At 42.7% G+C, this 15242-nt stretch overlaps 1 protein-coding gene and 1 pseudogene across 2 annotated transcripts in view; one reads left to right on the forward strand and one right to left on the reverse strand.

The window, feature by feature from the left end:
- Nucleotides 1-243: 243 nt before the first annotated feature.
- On the reverse strand, nt 244-1738 carry LOC140497590 (phosphoglycerate kinase 1-like; annotated as a pseudogene).
- Nucleotides 1739-3591: 1853 nt separating this feature from the next.
- EOGT (EGF domain specific O-linked N-acetylglucosamine transferase) overlaps nt 3592-15242 on the forward strand; it is a 41018-nt gene continuing 29367 nt past the window's right edge. Inside the window, exons 1-6 of one of the 2 annotated variants that reach the window (XM_072598720.1) lie at nt 3592-3665; nt 4466-4608; nt 7098-7152; nt 9766-9992; nt 13451-13551; nt 14150-14258. In XM_072598720.1, the coding sequence (XP_072454821.1) occupies nt 9786-9992; nt 13451-13551; nt 14150-14258 (417 nt within the window). In that variant the 5' untranslated portion in view covers nt 3592-3665; nt 4466-4608; nt 7098-7152; nt 9766-9785. Of the gene's footprint in view, nt 3666-4465; nt 4609-5393; nt 5452-7097; nt 7153-9765; nt 9993-13450; nt 13552-14149; nt 14259-15242 lie in introns of those variants that run through there. The other variant, XM_072598721.1, reaches the window with a different exon arrangement.

A 15242-nucleotide genomic window follows, 5' to 3' on the forward strand; every position in this document is an offset into this window, starting at 1 on the left:
TTTTTTACTTTTATGAAATGTTTATTTAACAGGTCAACCTTCCCCTCCCCCCCCAAACTGGAGCTTCTTCTTGTTTCCATACTGTGTGTGGGTAATGACAAAAACAGCTGCTACGAAAGCTGAACAGAACAGACTATTTCAAGAGAGTATGGCTAACAGTGGCTTTAGCTTTGATTTTTCTTTCTGAAGGCAAAATATACATATATATATATATACTCTACAGATTACAACAAGGTGAGTTGAGCTACTTCTGGGGTTCTCATTGCCCCATCTTCTGGCCACTGGTTGAGTCTTGAGGGAGAAACTTGCCTAATGCCAAGGAAAGGGACTGGAAGCACTGCAGGGCCATGTTGGAAAGGCTGTGCACAGGAACCAGCAGGCAGGAAAGTGGCATCCATTAGACATTGCTCAGGGCGGCTACCCCAGGAAAAGACTTTGCCCTCCAGGAGCTGCAGACTGGTACCACCCCCAGCGCTCACATGGCTGACTTTGTCCTCAGTGTTCCATTTGGCACAGCAAGTGGCAGTATCCCCACCACCTATGATAGTGATGCAGCCCCTCTTGGTGGCCTCCACCACATTATTCATTAGCTTTTTGGTTCCTTGAGCAAAGGCTTCCCACTCAAATACTCCAACAAGTCTGTTCCACACAATCTGTTTGGCCCAGGCCACAGCTTCCACGTACTTCTTGCTGCTCTTGGGGCCACAGTCCAAACCCATCCATCCGGCAGGAATGCCATAGGCCAGTGTGGCTTGGCCAGGCTTGGCATTTTCATCAAACTTGTCTGCTGTGACGAAGTCAACAAGCAATGTGATCTTGACGCTGTTCTTCTCAGCCTTGGCCATCAGGTCCTTGACAATCTTGTCCCCCTCTTCATCAAAAAGAGAAGTTCTGATCTCCATGTTGTTGAGCACCTTGAGGAAGGTGAAACCCATCCCACCACCAATGATCATCTCATTGACTTTGTCTAGCATATTGTTGATCAACTGGATTTTGTTGGCAACTTTAGCTCCGCCCAAGATGGCCAGGAAGGGCCTCTCAGGGCTCTCCAGAGCCTTGGCAAAGTAGGTCAGCTCCTTTTTCATGAGGAAACCACATGCCTTCTGGGACAGATTCACTCCCACCATAGAACTGTGGGCACGGTGAGCAGTTCCAAAAGCATCATTGACTTAGACGTCCCTCAGCTTGGAGAGGGATGCTTGGAAGGCTTCCAAGTTTGGCTGGCTCAGCTTTGAACTTGTTCCCAGAAGCATCTTTGCCTTTTCCTTCTTCTTCTACATGGAAGCCAAGATTCTCCAGCAAAATGATAGAACCTTTAGGTGGGTTAGCACAGGCTTGCTCCACTTCTGGACCCACACAATCTTTCAGGAACAGAACATTTTTGCCCAGCAAGGATTTGAGCTCCACAGCCACAGGCTCCAAGGAATATTTATCAGGCATGGGGACATCATCAGGTTGGCCTAAGTGGCTCATCAGAACAACAGACTTGGCTCCACTATCCAAGCAGTAATTGTTGCTAGGAAGAGCAGCCTTGATTCTCTGGTTGTTATCTCTTTGTTCTTCATAGGAACATTAAAATCCACCCTCATGATGACTCTTTTCCCCTTCAGGTCTACCTTGTCCAAGGTCAGTTTGCTGGAAAGAGACATGTTGGCGGTGAGGAGACAGCGTACTCGGCGGCGCGGTGGCGGCTGGAGCTTGGCTTGCTGAAGTTAGGAGGTGCTCTGCACACTGGGGTCAGCACCTACTCCGATGATCTCTTAATTGTTAAATCTCATGACATTTTCTCACACCTCATCTTCCTTGTCTTCTCTTTGGCCTTTTAACATCATTCATTGATCATTTTTATCTCTATAATCGCTTCTTTCTATGTTTTTATGACACTACCGATCTCTCCTTTAACTTGTCTGATTGCTTCTCAGTCTCCTCTTCTAGATCTTCATCCAAGTTACAATTACTAAATGTGGGTGTTCCTCAAGGTTCTATCCTGGGCTCTTTTTTCTTCTGTATGGTATTGATTGATGATCTCATCAGCTCCCATGGATTCAACGATGATGATTCTCAGATCTATTTATCTAGCCCTACTCAACTACCCTCCTGAACTCCAGTCTTAACATCTCCAACTTCCAGTTGGACATCTCAACCTGGACACCTCAAACTTAACTTACTGAACTGACTTGCTATCTTTCCCCTCTTCCTACTCTGCCTATTATTTTTTAAGGGTATCACCATCATCTCAATCATCCAGGCTCACAATTTAGAGATAATCTTGGACTTCTCTCCCTGTTGATTCTATCTTTGTAATATCTCCTATATACTCCCTTCTCTCCTCTTAACACTGCCATCAGGCTGGTGTAGATCCTCATCACCTCACACCTGGACCATTTCAAGAGCCTTCTGGTTGGTCTCCCTACCTCAAGTCTCTCTCCACTCTAGTTCATCCTCCACTCACCTGTCAAATTGAGCTTCCTAAATGACAGGGCTGACGATGTTGACCATCAATAAACTTAAGTGGTTCCCGATTCATCCAAAATCAAAGGTTGTCTTTTAAAGCCTTTTATAACCTTACCCCTTCCTACTTTTCCAGGATTTTTATACCTTACTCTATTCCATGTACACTGGCCTTCCTTCTCAGAAGTACATTACTACAATTCTCACCTTCCCTGTTTCTGTCTCCTGGAGACCAATCAGTCCTAACAAACATGTATTAAGTGTTTTCTAGGTACCAGTCATCTTTTGTCTCAATGCTTACCTAGCCCTTAATCATTGAATGGGCATTGCCAAAGACAAACTGAGACCTGGGAAGGACCTTAGCTTAAAAAGGCCAGGGTCACCCAACTGTATCCTGGACTATCTCCAGTCACCTGGATTTTTGTCTTGCAACTGGACTTTGATGACTCTGGAGGAGAGAGTGAGGCCGAGCCTCCCTTAAATCAAATTTTGAGAATCTGAGGTCAGATTCCTTCCTTGATGATGGCTGACCCTGGGCAAGTCCCTTCAGTTTCCTTGGGCCTTATTTTCCTCATCTATAAAGATTAGGGACTTGTTAGAACCCTAAATGGCTTTCCAGGTCCTTGCTGGCTCTGTATCTACTACCATCGATCCTATGAGCCCATGAATTGAATCAGAACTAAATTATTTCAGGCCAAATCAAACATAAACAAGACAAAAGATATGAAGGAGGCGGTGGCAGAGAAGATGATTTTTAAAAAGGAGCACCGAGGTTCAGGAGTATAAAGAATTCAGAGGGTGAGAAGGAAAGAAGGAACGCCTCCCCCCCAATTCCTTGTCCCCTAAGTTGCGGGCGGGGCTGGGACCAGGGGAAGAAAGGGCGAGTGACGCCGCTGGGTTAAAGTGGGGATCCCGCTGCCAGCTGCAGGAACGCTCGCCGCGGGCAAACCCAGGGTGGGCGGAGTAGCTGTCCCAGCTGCCCAGGACCTCGGGGCTGGGCACAGGGAGGGCGGCTCCTGGGCGCCCCCTGGCCCGGCTCTGGGCCCTGGGCGCCCCAAGGTTTCCGGTGAGCTCCCGGGGCCGGTTATGACGACTCCCTCCTCCTCCTCCAGAGCCAGCCCCAGGCGCCGCCTCCTCCTCCTCCTTCTCCTCCTCCTCCTCCTCCTCCTCCTCCTCCCTCGCCGCCGCCGCCGCCGCGGGTCCTCCGGCTCCAGGTGGGACGCGCTCGCCCCGGGGCTCTCCGGAGCCCTGCGCCCTTGACGCGCTCTGTCCAGCGCTCGCCGCGGCTTCCCGGAGCTTGGCCCGGGCTCTGGCCACGCCGGCCGGCTGCCGGACCGAGGGCGCCGCCGTTCCCCAGCCTGCCCTCTGGCCGGCCGGGCTCCTGCTGCGCCTTGTCCCCTCCGGGGCCGTGCCCATGCTGTCCGGAGCGCGGAAAGGGGCCTCGGGGCACGGCTCGCATCCTGCTCGGCCGGTGGCGTGGGCTCAGGGGATGTCCTGCCTCCAGGACCGCCTTCGCACTTGCCGAGGCTCCCCAGCTAAGATGGGACCACTGGGGCCCTGGGGACCCGAGCGGGGGTAGCCCGATGTCTACTTTCCTCCCCCTCCCTGCCTACGTCCCAGCTTTTGGCTGGCGCGCTGGAGGGAGGCTGCTTTGGCCGAGTGTCAGGGGCAGGACCTGAGCGTGAGAAAGGGTTCTCAGCATTGGAGAGGGTGGGGAAGAAGAGGGGAGGGAGAGGAGGGAAGGTGGGGGGTGGAGAGACAGACAGACAGACAGACAGACAGACAGACACAGACAGGGTGGGGTGGGGGGAAAGGACTGTGGGAAATTTGGACATCCTCAGCCCATCATCAGTAAGGGCTCTTTTGGAGAGGGGATTGGCTGGAGTGATTTAGAGAGAGAATTAGCTGGTCTGGGATGCTGTTCCTTTCTATTTTTCTGAAGGTTTTAGGATCTTAGATTTAGGGGTGTAATGAACCTTAGAGATAATCTGGTCTAACCCATTTATTTTTGCAGAGAGCCAAGGTCCAGAGATGTTTAGTAACTTGCCTAATGTCACACAGGTAGAACCAGGATTTAAGCCCATGTCCTCTGAATGTAAATCGGGTGGTGTTTTTTTTTCAACTATGATGGGCTTTCTCCCACAGTAGCCCAGTAAGGTAGGTACTTTCTCAGTTATAGCCCTCTGTACACTCTTTTGCTTCCCTCTCTCTCTTTCTCCTAATTCTCCCCCCTCTCTCCCTTTGCAAACTCTTTTCCTTTCTTCTGGCTCCTGTGGAAATAAAATGGATGGCATGAACACTGAGGGACAAACCAGAGGAAAGTGTCCCTTCTCCAAATAACTCTTGAGATGTTGTTCCTCAGCCTACTGGGAAAAATCTCTCCCCAGCCCTGTGGGTTCTTTGAAGGAAGGCTGCCAGGTGCCCCAGGGCCCACTTTTTCCATGGCAGCCAGCTTCCTCTGCCTAGGACTCGTGGGTACATGTCCCAGGCAGGGAGCCAAGGTTCTGATCAGGCTTCTCCGCTTTTCTCCCATGACCTCAGCACTGAACTTCCATAAGAAACTCCTTGAATCTGTGGATTTTGCTAGGGTCAGAACAGTCAAGGGAGGAAGGAATTTGGACAAAAATTCTGACTTTGAGTTATGAAGATCCGGATTCAAGTCCTGCCTGTGAACACATTCTAGCCATGTGACCTGGATAAGTCACTTAAACCAGGCAAATTACTAAGACTGTGAGTTGCCTATCTCTGTCTCCATTGGTGTGGGGAGTTCCCCATACATGTATACAATGCATTGTGGTTTGCAAAGTGTTTTACAGATATCTCATTTGATCAACAGCTATTGCCCACATTTTGTAGAAGAGGAATGTAAGACTGAATGATTTGACTATGAATGTGGATCAAATAAAAACCAAGTCATTATGTCTCTGATGAGGTTTGCATAGTGCTTTAAGATTGGCAAAGTGCTTTACAAACATTTGGTCCTGCTGAGAACCATGTGAGGTATAAGCTATTATTATGTTTTATATATTTATATTCATATAAATATTTATATATATTATATTTTACAGATGAGGAACTGTGGGTTAGGGAGGTTGACTGGCCCAGGGTCACACAGGTGGTATGTGACGTAGGATTTGAACCCAGGCCTTCTGATTCCAAATTTATCATTCTGTACACTGTACACTTGCCTAGTCTCAGTCTTTGCAGTAAAGATGGTGGGGTCATCTGCTGAAGGAAAAGGAGAAAGTTTAAAATGATGACTTTTGGAAAAGTGATAGGGAATCAATGAGAAATGAGTAGCAGGCTTGCCACATGGCAGTAAGGATCCAGTATAGGTTACCAGTTCAGGTAAAACATGGGATTTGTTGAGTCTTATTTAACTAAGCATCAGCCAGAAACAGAACTGTTGTCAGGATCCAGTGAGATAGATAAGATATATAAAGTCCTTTATAAACCCTAAAGTTATATATCTACATCTGTCTATATATGTGTGTATATACATATGTATATATTTTTTACATGTCAAAACAATTTAACATTTTTTAAAAGTTTTGAGTTCTTTTATACCTCCCTTCCCTCCCCCCCTCCCTGAGATGGTAGTCAATTCAATCACACACACACACACACATACACACACACACAAACACAAACACACACACACATAATATGTCTCATCTGAAAGTTTGATATAATACTATATGTATTTGGGAAACAGTGGACAGAGCAGTAGTGACTGGAGTCAAATGTCCTGGGTTCAGATCCTACTTTGGACCCTTTTTTGCTGCCTGTGTAATCTTAGACAAGTCAGATCCTTAGGCCTCAGTTTTCTCAGCTGTGACATGAGGGGTTTGGCCTAAATGACGTCTAAGCCCCTTCTAGCTTCCCCTCTGTGGCTGATACGATACCTGTCTCCTAGGGTCAAAATAAGTTATTTGATAGAATTAGATATAGCGTATTGAAACAAAAGCTACGCAGGATGGAGGTTCATGGTGTCACGGTTTTTTGTTCTTCATCTTTCTTGAAGTCTGTCAAGCTCATAATGAAAAGAAAAGAACATTTTCAAAAATAAAAGTGATTTCTCTTCAAATTGGTTTTAATGGTAGAATTAAATAATTTTTAAAAATGTTCTCCAGCAGATATTAATGGCATTAAAGGCAGCTGGGTGGTACAGGGGATAGAATACCAGCCCTGGAGTGAAGAAGACTCATCTTTGTGAGTTCAACTCCAGCCTCAGATACTCACTAGCTGTGGGACTTTTGGCAAGCCACTTTACCTTGTTTGCCTCAGTTTCTTCATTTGTCAAATGTGTTGGAGAAGGAAATGGCAAACCACTCTGGGATCTTTGACAAGAAAACCTCAATTGGGGCTATGAACAGTTGGACAGGACTGAAAGTAACTAAAAAAAAGCCTTTCCATGGGGTTATAAGATGTTAGGTTTGGAGCTAGATGGGGTCTCACTGGTCATCTTGTCCAACTTCTTAATTTTTATAAATTAGGAAACTGAGACCCAGATAGTTGATCAAAATGGCACAGGTAGTTAGGAGCTGGTCTTTAACTCCAAAATCAGTATCCTTCCCACTGCCCCACAGTTACCAAAATGAAAACTTGACCCACTTCTCATTACTATTGTATTTCTTTCTTTATAGGTTTTAGATTCTTAAAACCATCACTAGCAGCTTCTGAACTTCTGAGATTAAATTGGTAAAATCTCTTTTTCTTATTTGTCAATATTAATAGAGTGAATTTGTAAAATTGTATTCAGATCACTTTAGATGACAGTTTTAGTTAAAGACATTAATGAAAACCAGCCCAGACCTCCTTCCCCTTTGGCTTCACTTGGTACCCTAAGCCCTCTGAACCACACAGAAGAGGTCACCGCTACTGATCTCTCTCAGGTCAATACTGGCTTTCCCCTTGTGTATTTGTGATAAGATGGCCTACACAAATTGGTGTCTTTCTAAAATCCACTCTCCTCCAATCTTTTCAGTGAAAACTAATATTAAAATCAGAGGTACATTGAATTCCTTCCCCCTACAACACAACATGGCAGAGGTGTCCTAGCAGAAACATTCTTTCCCTATGAGAAAAGTGGGGAAAAAAGTAGAAAAGTAAATTGGTAGAAGGGAGAGAAGGTGGATCTTTGCCAGAAGAAAATAACATTTAGTTTTTAAAAGTGAATCTGGAGTAAGGTCATTATTGGGCATATATTGTATTTGATATATACAAAGGTTCCAACTATTGAGAAATTCACCCAAGTGGTTATAAATGATACAAACTGAGCTTTATAAAAGTGTGTTGCCCAGGTCAAAGGTTAGTATTAGGAAGATTTTGCAAAAGCACGTAATAGGTATGAGTAGTCTGCAACTTGTAGTAAGTTGAGGTAAGACTTCTGGAGCAAGTTGAATGAGATCCCAGTAGGGGAACCTCTCTCTGTTCATGGAAGGAAACCAGCCTCCCCTCTTTCCTCTGAATCTCATCAGGAGGAGCATTTTCAGGCTGATCTAGGGGGCTATAAAGAGGTATGGAGCATCAGTCACCCCTTGGCTATTTACTGAGAGCCAGCTTACTGCTTGCTAGGTGCTTTGTTAGACAGAGAAATCGGGATCTTACAATCTAATTGGGAAAACAAACACGTTAAAAATTAGTAGAAATATACATGGAAATACACGATATATCACATGAATGTCAGTATACAGTATTAAACTCAAAGGGGTCAGAAATGACCATGGACTGACTCCACATAAGTAGGTAAGATCTGAGCTCAGTCTTGAAGGTTAACATTGGACTGGTTAAGGAGGAGAGGACATCCCAGGTTAGGAAGATTTTGCAAAAGCACATAATAGATATGAGTAGTCTGCAACTTGTTATAAATGGGCAAATTGGGAAAGAGACTGGAGGAAAAGGTATCATGTAGGTAATTTTTTTAGGGGGAAAGTGGTAGGCATTAATAGCTGGGGGCAGGACAGGAAAGGCTTATGTAGAAGGCAGTATTTGAACTTAGTTTCTAAGGAAATTAGAGCTTTGAAAGAGGCAGAGGCAAGAAACCAGTGTATTCCAGTGCAAAGGTGTGGAGACAGTAAATGGAATGTCACGTATGAGGAAAGACCAGTTTGGCTAGGCTTGTGAAAAGTTCCAAAGGGGAGTAATATGTAATGAATCTGCCAAGGTAGGTCAGGGCCAGAAAGGCAAACAGAGGACCTGATATCTGATAATAGAGGGGATAGGGAACCACTGGAGTTTATTGAGTATGGTAGTGACACATGGTCGGATCTACCCTTTGGAAAATAATTCCTTTGGCAACTGTTCAGGGGGAGAATTGGGGTTGGGAGAGACTTGAGGTAAGAGATCAATCATGAGCCAATTATAGTAGTTCAGGTGAGAGGTGATTAAAGCTTTGACTAGCATGCTGTGCTGTCTGTAAATGGAGACAAAGGGGATATCAGGAGTGGGGATAGGTATAAGAAATGTTGGGAAGGTAGAAATGATAAGATTAAGCAATTGATTGGATATATGGGATGAATGAGAATGAGGAGCTGAGGATTCCATTCTATTCAATTCAGTAAACATTTCTGAAGTGCCTACTATGTGCCAGGCACTGTACTAAGCACTGCGCACATAAAAAGAGGCAAAAGACAGTTCCTGCCCTCCTGGAGCTTATACTTTTATGGGGGGAGGCAAGATGCAAATAACTATACACAAAGCAAGTTATATACACGATGACCCCAAGGTTGTGAATTTGGGAGACTAGAAGCATTATTAGCATATTGAATTGAAGGATGTAGGAATTTTAGAAGAGGGGATAGGTTTTGGGGAAAAGTAATTAGTTCTGTTTTGAATATGTTGAAATTGAGTTATCTCCAGGGCATTTAGTTGGAAATGTCTAATAGGAACTTGGTAATAGGGAGACTGGAGCTTGGGAGAGAAGACTGAGTTTAGCTATGCAGATAGAAAGGATAACAAAGCCCATGGGAGTGGATAAGATCACTAAGAAAGAAGGTGTAGAGAGAGAAAAGAACTCACAACAAGGCTGGGGGGAGGGGGAGACACTCACAGGTAAAGGATGTGATACAGACGATGAACTAGCCCATTACATAAACCCAAAACCTGATGATCATAGAATTCCAGCTCTGGAGTTAGGGGGGCCCTTTCTGGTCATCTCACCCAATCTCCTTACTTAGGGAAACTTTGTCTCTGCGACATGAGGTAACAGTCAAGATAGGAATCTGGTCCCTTTGACTCTAAATCTAGTATTTGGTCTTCGATGCCGTTTAATAGGTGAAGTGAATTAATGATACATTTCCATTTGAATGACAGGCTTTCTTTCCCTGGCTACAATGCTAAAGCTTCTTGTGTTTGGGGTGCTACTTCATGATATTCTGGGGAGCAACCAGGATGAAACTTCTCACCTGAAAGACTTTCCGGAGGCACTGTCATCCACCTACTGGAACCTTCACTTGCCGGAAGAGCACATTCCTTACTTTCTCCACAACAACAGACATCTTGCTGCAGTCTGTGACAAAGACCCACAATGCCCTTATAAAGTAGGTCTTTTCCCCTTCTTGCTTGTTTATGAAAAGATATTGTTTTGGTTTCAAGGCATGTTGGTTTTTTGGCTGATGAAAGGCATCACTTGTTGCGTCAAGTGAGCTATTGCTTAGACTTCAGTGGATGCTGTTAAATGGCTAAGCTCTTATTCTATTTCTTTTCCATTGTGAGGGACATGAAAATAATAACATATACATGTAGAGCTTTAAAGTCTGCAAAACACTTTGCATCTATCACATTATTTGGTCCGTGATGTAAGTGTCATTATTACCTCTATTTTATAGATAGCAAAATGTACTTTGGAGATTGTTGAGGATCCATGATGGTAATTTGATTGATGTGGGGTTGTTATCGTTGAGTTGATGTTGCTCATTTGCAGTTTTCTTGGCAGAGATCCTAGAGTGCTTTTCCTTTTCCTTCTCCATCTCATTTTACAGATAAGGAAACTGAGACAAACAGCATTAAATGGCTTTCCCAGGGTCACCCAACTAGTAAGTGTCTAAGGCCAGATTGGAACTCATAAAGATGAGGCTTCCTGACTTCAGATCCAGCATTTATCCACTGTTCCACTTAGAACTTTTGGTTAAAAAACACCTTCCCCCAATGCATAACAGTGACTCCGCTGAAGTTTAGAATGCTGGATGGCTGCCTAGGCACATCCCATGGTCATACGGTTTATTTGTGAGGGGCAGGACTTACAAGGCAGAGTTGAATTTGGAGTCAAAGCGCCTGTGTTCACATTCTGACTTTGACGCTACCCATGTGACTGTGGACAAGCCATTATCTCCTTGGCCTCATAGGTTGGACTCTGACCTCTAAGATCCCTTCTATCTCTAACTCTACTATTGTATGATTTGATTCCAGCTTTTTATCTACTGAGATACACTGGCTTTCAAAATGTACACAGAGAGTGCTTAATAAAGCATGAATATATCTATATTACCCACATCCATAGATCCTGTGCCTGGTAAATAAATACAGCAAATGATGATGTAAGGATCATACATCTAGACCTTAAGGGGCCACTAACGCAACTCTCATTTTACAGAGGAGGAAACTGGAACCTAGTAAGATGATTTGACTTGCCTTAAGTCCCAAGGGGAGTAAATAGTTAAAATAGGATTAGAACCCAGGTTTTCATTGACTCCAAGTTAGTGCTCTATGGGCTGCCTCTCAACTTTTAAAAAAACAGCCCCAAACTACACAGGTTTTCAGAAAGCCTACAATGGCATAAGCCATCCGAACATGATTTGTGCACTTTGTAGAGGAAGCAAAATGCGTCACTCAGAAGGAAAGACCCTCACCCCACATCTCCTTGAAGCATCCTTGAAACACTTGGTTTCAGTATTAAAGTCTCTCTCGGTGGTGTCCACGTAATTAAGATGACAGCCACTTTGGCCTTCTTTCTGTTTAAGTGGGGTTGGAAATGACTCAGTTTGGAGCCCATTAAGACATTGTTCCGTTGCCAGAAAGATCAAAGCTGAGCATTGTAAGGCTTCCCTTCCCAGGCTTGTTAGCACAGGAAATGAGGTGGGGAAGGACTGCCTAGGAATCTAGAAGGAGTCCGTTTGTGACCCAGCAGGAGAGCTGCCATCCAAACTCTTGAACCAGGGCAGCCCATGTGTTTTCCAGCAGCAAGCTCATGCTTCTCTTTTGGAACCAATGTTGACCTTGATGAGCAGTGCAGTTGCTTTGATTGGATTACAAGTCTGGCCTTTCTTTGCCTTTCACTGGGAAAGCAGGGGAGTCTTGCAAATACAACTTCCATTGAAAAGAATCTCTGAGGACTAAATTTAGGGCTAGTCTGCCTACCCAGGGGCCATTTTAAGAAGAAATCTACATCAAAAAGATTTTTTTAAGTTGGCCTAAGGGGCTGCAGGTGTGATAGTATTTGTTGGCAAACTAAGCAATGATTATTTTTGGGAGATGGTGATGAAAATAATCTAAGCACATTTCATTTCAAAGAATAATTTCTTTTGTATTGCTTTTTTTTGTTTTTAAATAACTTTCATTTCCAAATATATCCTTCCTCCCTCACCCAACATCCTCCTCCCTACCTTCCCCTGTAACAAAGAATTTTTTGAAAGCAAAATTTTAAATTTTAAGATTAAAAAAAAAATTTAAAATTTTTTAAAAGCAAAAAAAAATTTTCAGCAAAACTAACCAACATATCAATTAAGTCTAACAGAGTATACAGTACTCCAAATCCACAGTCCCTCCTTCTGCAAAGAGGGGAGAGTGATACATTTTCTCGTTTCTCCTTCAGATCGAGCTTGACTACAGATTTCACAGCACTTGGTTTGCCCTTTTTTTTCTATTCTGTCCATTTACATAGTCATATTCACTGTATTCTTCTCCTGGATCTACTTATTTCATTTCCTGTAAGCCTTCCCACATGTCTCTAAGTTTTTCATATTCATCATTTCTTAGGCTGTACTAATATTCTGCTACATTCACGTTATACTTTGTGTCCCCATTGCCGCAGTTTGCAGGCATCTTCTTTGTTTCTAGTTCTTTCCCTTTCAAAAAATTTTGTTAGTAAATACTTTAATGTGGATAGGGCTTTTCGATTTTTGACCTCTTTGGGGCATATGTCTGTCTAGTAGTGGGTGATATGTTTAAGTCAAGTAACTTTTGAAATAACTTTTTCAACTTTTCAACATGGAGAATGTGAAGCCTTTACTTCTAAGACCCTAGTCTTGATATCGACGTCATTTCTTTTCTTAAAATGAGTCTAGGAGAATTTAGTCTCCTCTAGGATAGGGACTATCCTGTTTTTGTCTTTGTATCCTTTTCACTTAGGACAGTGTCTGGTGCCTAGTAAAGCTATGGGCCCAGCAGTAATATTGCTGGCTCAATACACAGTTTAGTGACATTTAAGGTATAGCTCCAAACTTCTTTCTAGACCAATTCTCAGCTCCACCAACCGAGTGTTAATGTGCCTGCTCTCCCATACTCTCTCCAATAATGATCATTTTCATTTTTGGTCATCTTTGCCAGTCTTATAGGTGTTTCATGGAACCTTGGAGTTGTGTCCATTTGAATTTCTCTATTAGTGATTTGTAGAATTTTTCATATATTTGTTGATAGATTGGATTTCTTCCTGTGAAAACTGCTTTTATATATCCTTTGTTATCAAGGAATGATTTTGATTTTTATACGTTTGAATCTGTTCCTTCCATATCTGGGATATGAGACCTTTATCAGAGAAACTTGCCACAAAAATTTCCCCCTTTTACCTCTTTCTATTCTAATTTTAGCGGCATTGGTTTTGTTTGTGGAAAACTTTAAAAATTTCCCATAATCAAAATTGTTTATTTTGTCTTATATGATCCCTTTAATCTCTTTTAGTTATGAGAAATTCGTTTTTTAACGGCTTGCATCCAAATGAGACTTGAGTGTTAGCAGAAGATTCTAACAGTGTGTGAAAATCATGATTCTGTTTCTATTTCAGAAACATTTAAAGCATCTTGAATCCTGTTGGGGCTATGAGAAATCATGCAGGCCAGAGGCTCGGTTTGGCTATCCCATTTGCAGTTATGTGGATATGGGATGGTAAGTTTCTTTCTCTCTTTCTCTCTTTTAAAAATCTTGTATTTTAAAAAAATCTTATTGTATCTATTGTTTTCCTGGATACCCAACCAATCAGTAATTGAGTATTTGTTAGGTATCTCTTATGTTTCAGGAACTTTGCTAGGTAGATATTCAAGGTGGCTGCAAAAGCTGCCCCGCACGTTAATTAATCTGGCTCCCTTTCTCCCCTAGCCTTGAGAGAGAGGTCTGTTATCTTCTTTTGGGTTCCTAGGGATAAAAACAATGGCTTTATGGAGATTTCCCTCTCCGTAATACTCTGGAAGATAAAACTCTGGTTCCATACAATTCTAAAGGGGAAAATTAAGTATAAAAATCTTTTAAAAATCTATGAAGTTAATGAAGTAAAACTGTACTAATTAGCAGGCTGTTATCTTAGGTTCCAGGGTATAATTCATTCATTCTGCTTAGGATTTTATTATGAAGCCATGAATATTTGCTAAGACTTGATTCTTATTTTCATGATCACTCTTGGGTCTCTTTTAACTTTAGGAATTAGAAAAATAAAAATTGAGTATATTTTTACAAAAAGGTTAAGTATTCTGAACTTTTAAAAAAATAGGACTAATACCATTGAATCAGCTCAGGAAATATTCTGGAAACAAGCGGATTTCGGTTACGCAAAGGAGCGTCTGCATGAGTTACGAACCCTCTGCCAACCTATGGAAATAGTAGGTATTTTGTTCTTAAAAATCCTACATTTTTCATTTCAAAAATCATTTGAATTCCAGTTTTTAAGAAAAATCATAGATTGTACTGTGGAGTATATCCTTGTGGCGCAAAGATGAATTTGCTAATTGGATATTTCCTTAGTTTGTATCAAAATCTCCCCCTTTTCCATCCCATGTATTCAGTAATAATAAAGACAGCAGGGCATGGTTTACTCTCTGAGCCTGTTTGGTTAATGATAGCAGGGTTGCACTCTGTGGAGATGGAAGGGAATTCCTATGCCCAAAACACAGATCCTTGAGGTATTGATGACATTAATGATGCTTTGGGTTTAAGATTGCTTCTTCCTTGTGGAGAATTTTCAAAAAATTGAGGAATTTTATTATGGCTTATCTTTATAATTTCCCTCTGAATCTGGGAACAGGTGATGTTCTCCCCATTTTGCCAATGGCTATTGTACGGGTTACCCAGAGTCATTGATTCATCAGTTTGTGGCGGTTGGGCTCAGGTTTCCAAATTTGTAGGATAATATTTAAATCTCCTGATCCAGCTTGGGGTTTGTGCTCCAGTCGGATCCTAGGAGCCTAGCCCTAGAGCTGGAAAGAACTTTAGAGGTCACGGAGTCCATCAGCCTCATATATACGTATTAAGGAATGGAGCCACAGAGAAGTAATTAACCCAAAATGTTTCCCTTTATCTCTTGGAGGGATTGTGAAATTAAAAAAAATCCCTAAACTAAATTAATTCAAATTATATGAAATTATAAAACTTTACTCCCTTTTTCCCCCTCAGCAATTTGGGATAGTTCAATTGAAGTTCTCCTAAAAGCATAATCATAGCACTAGACTGATCCTGCAGGACCTGAGTTAGCTTTGTATTAGTAACAGTGACATTGCTGTACTTTGGCTAGAGAGACTAAGGATAGATCTGTGGATGATCCTGGGAAACTCTTCAGCTTATTCTGAATGGCATCTTCTAAAGTGATG

Source organism: Notamacropus eugenii, chromosome 3 (genome assembly GCF_028372415.1).
Source record: "Notamacropus eugenii isolate mMacEug1 chromosome 3, mMacEug1.pri_v2, whole genome shotgun sequence".
Lineage (NCBI taxonomy): Eukaryota > Metazoa > Chordata > Mammalia > Diprotodontia > Macropodidae > Notamacropus > Notamacropus eugenii.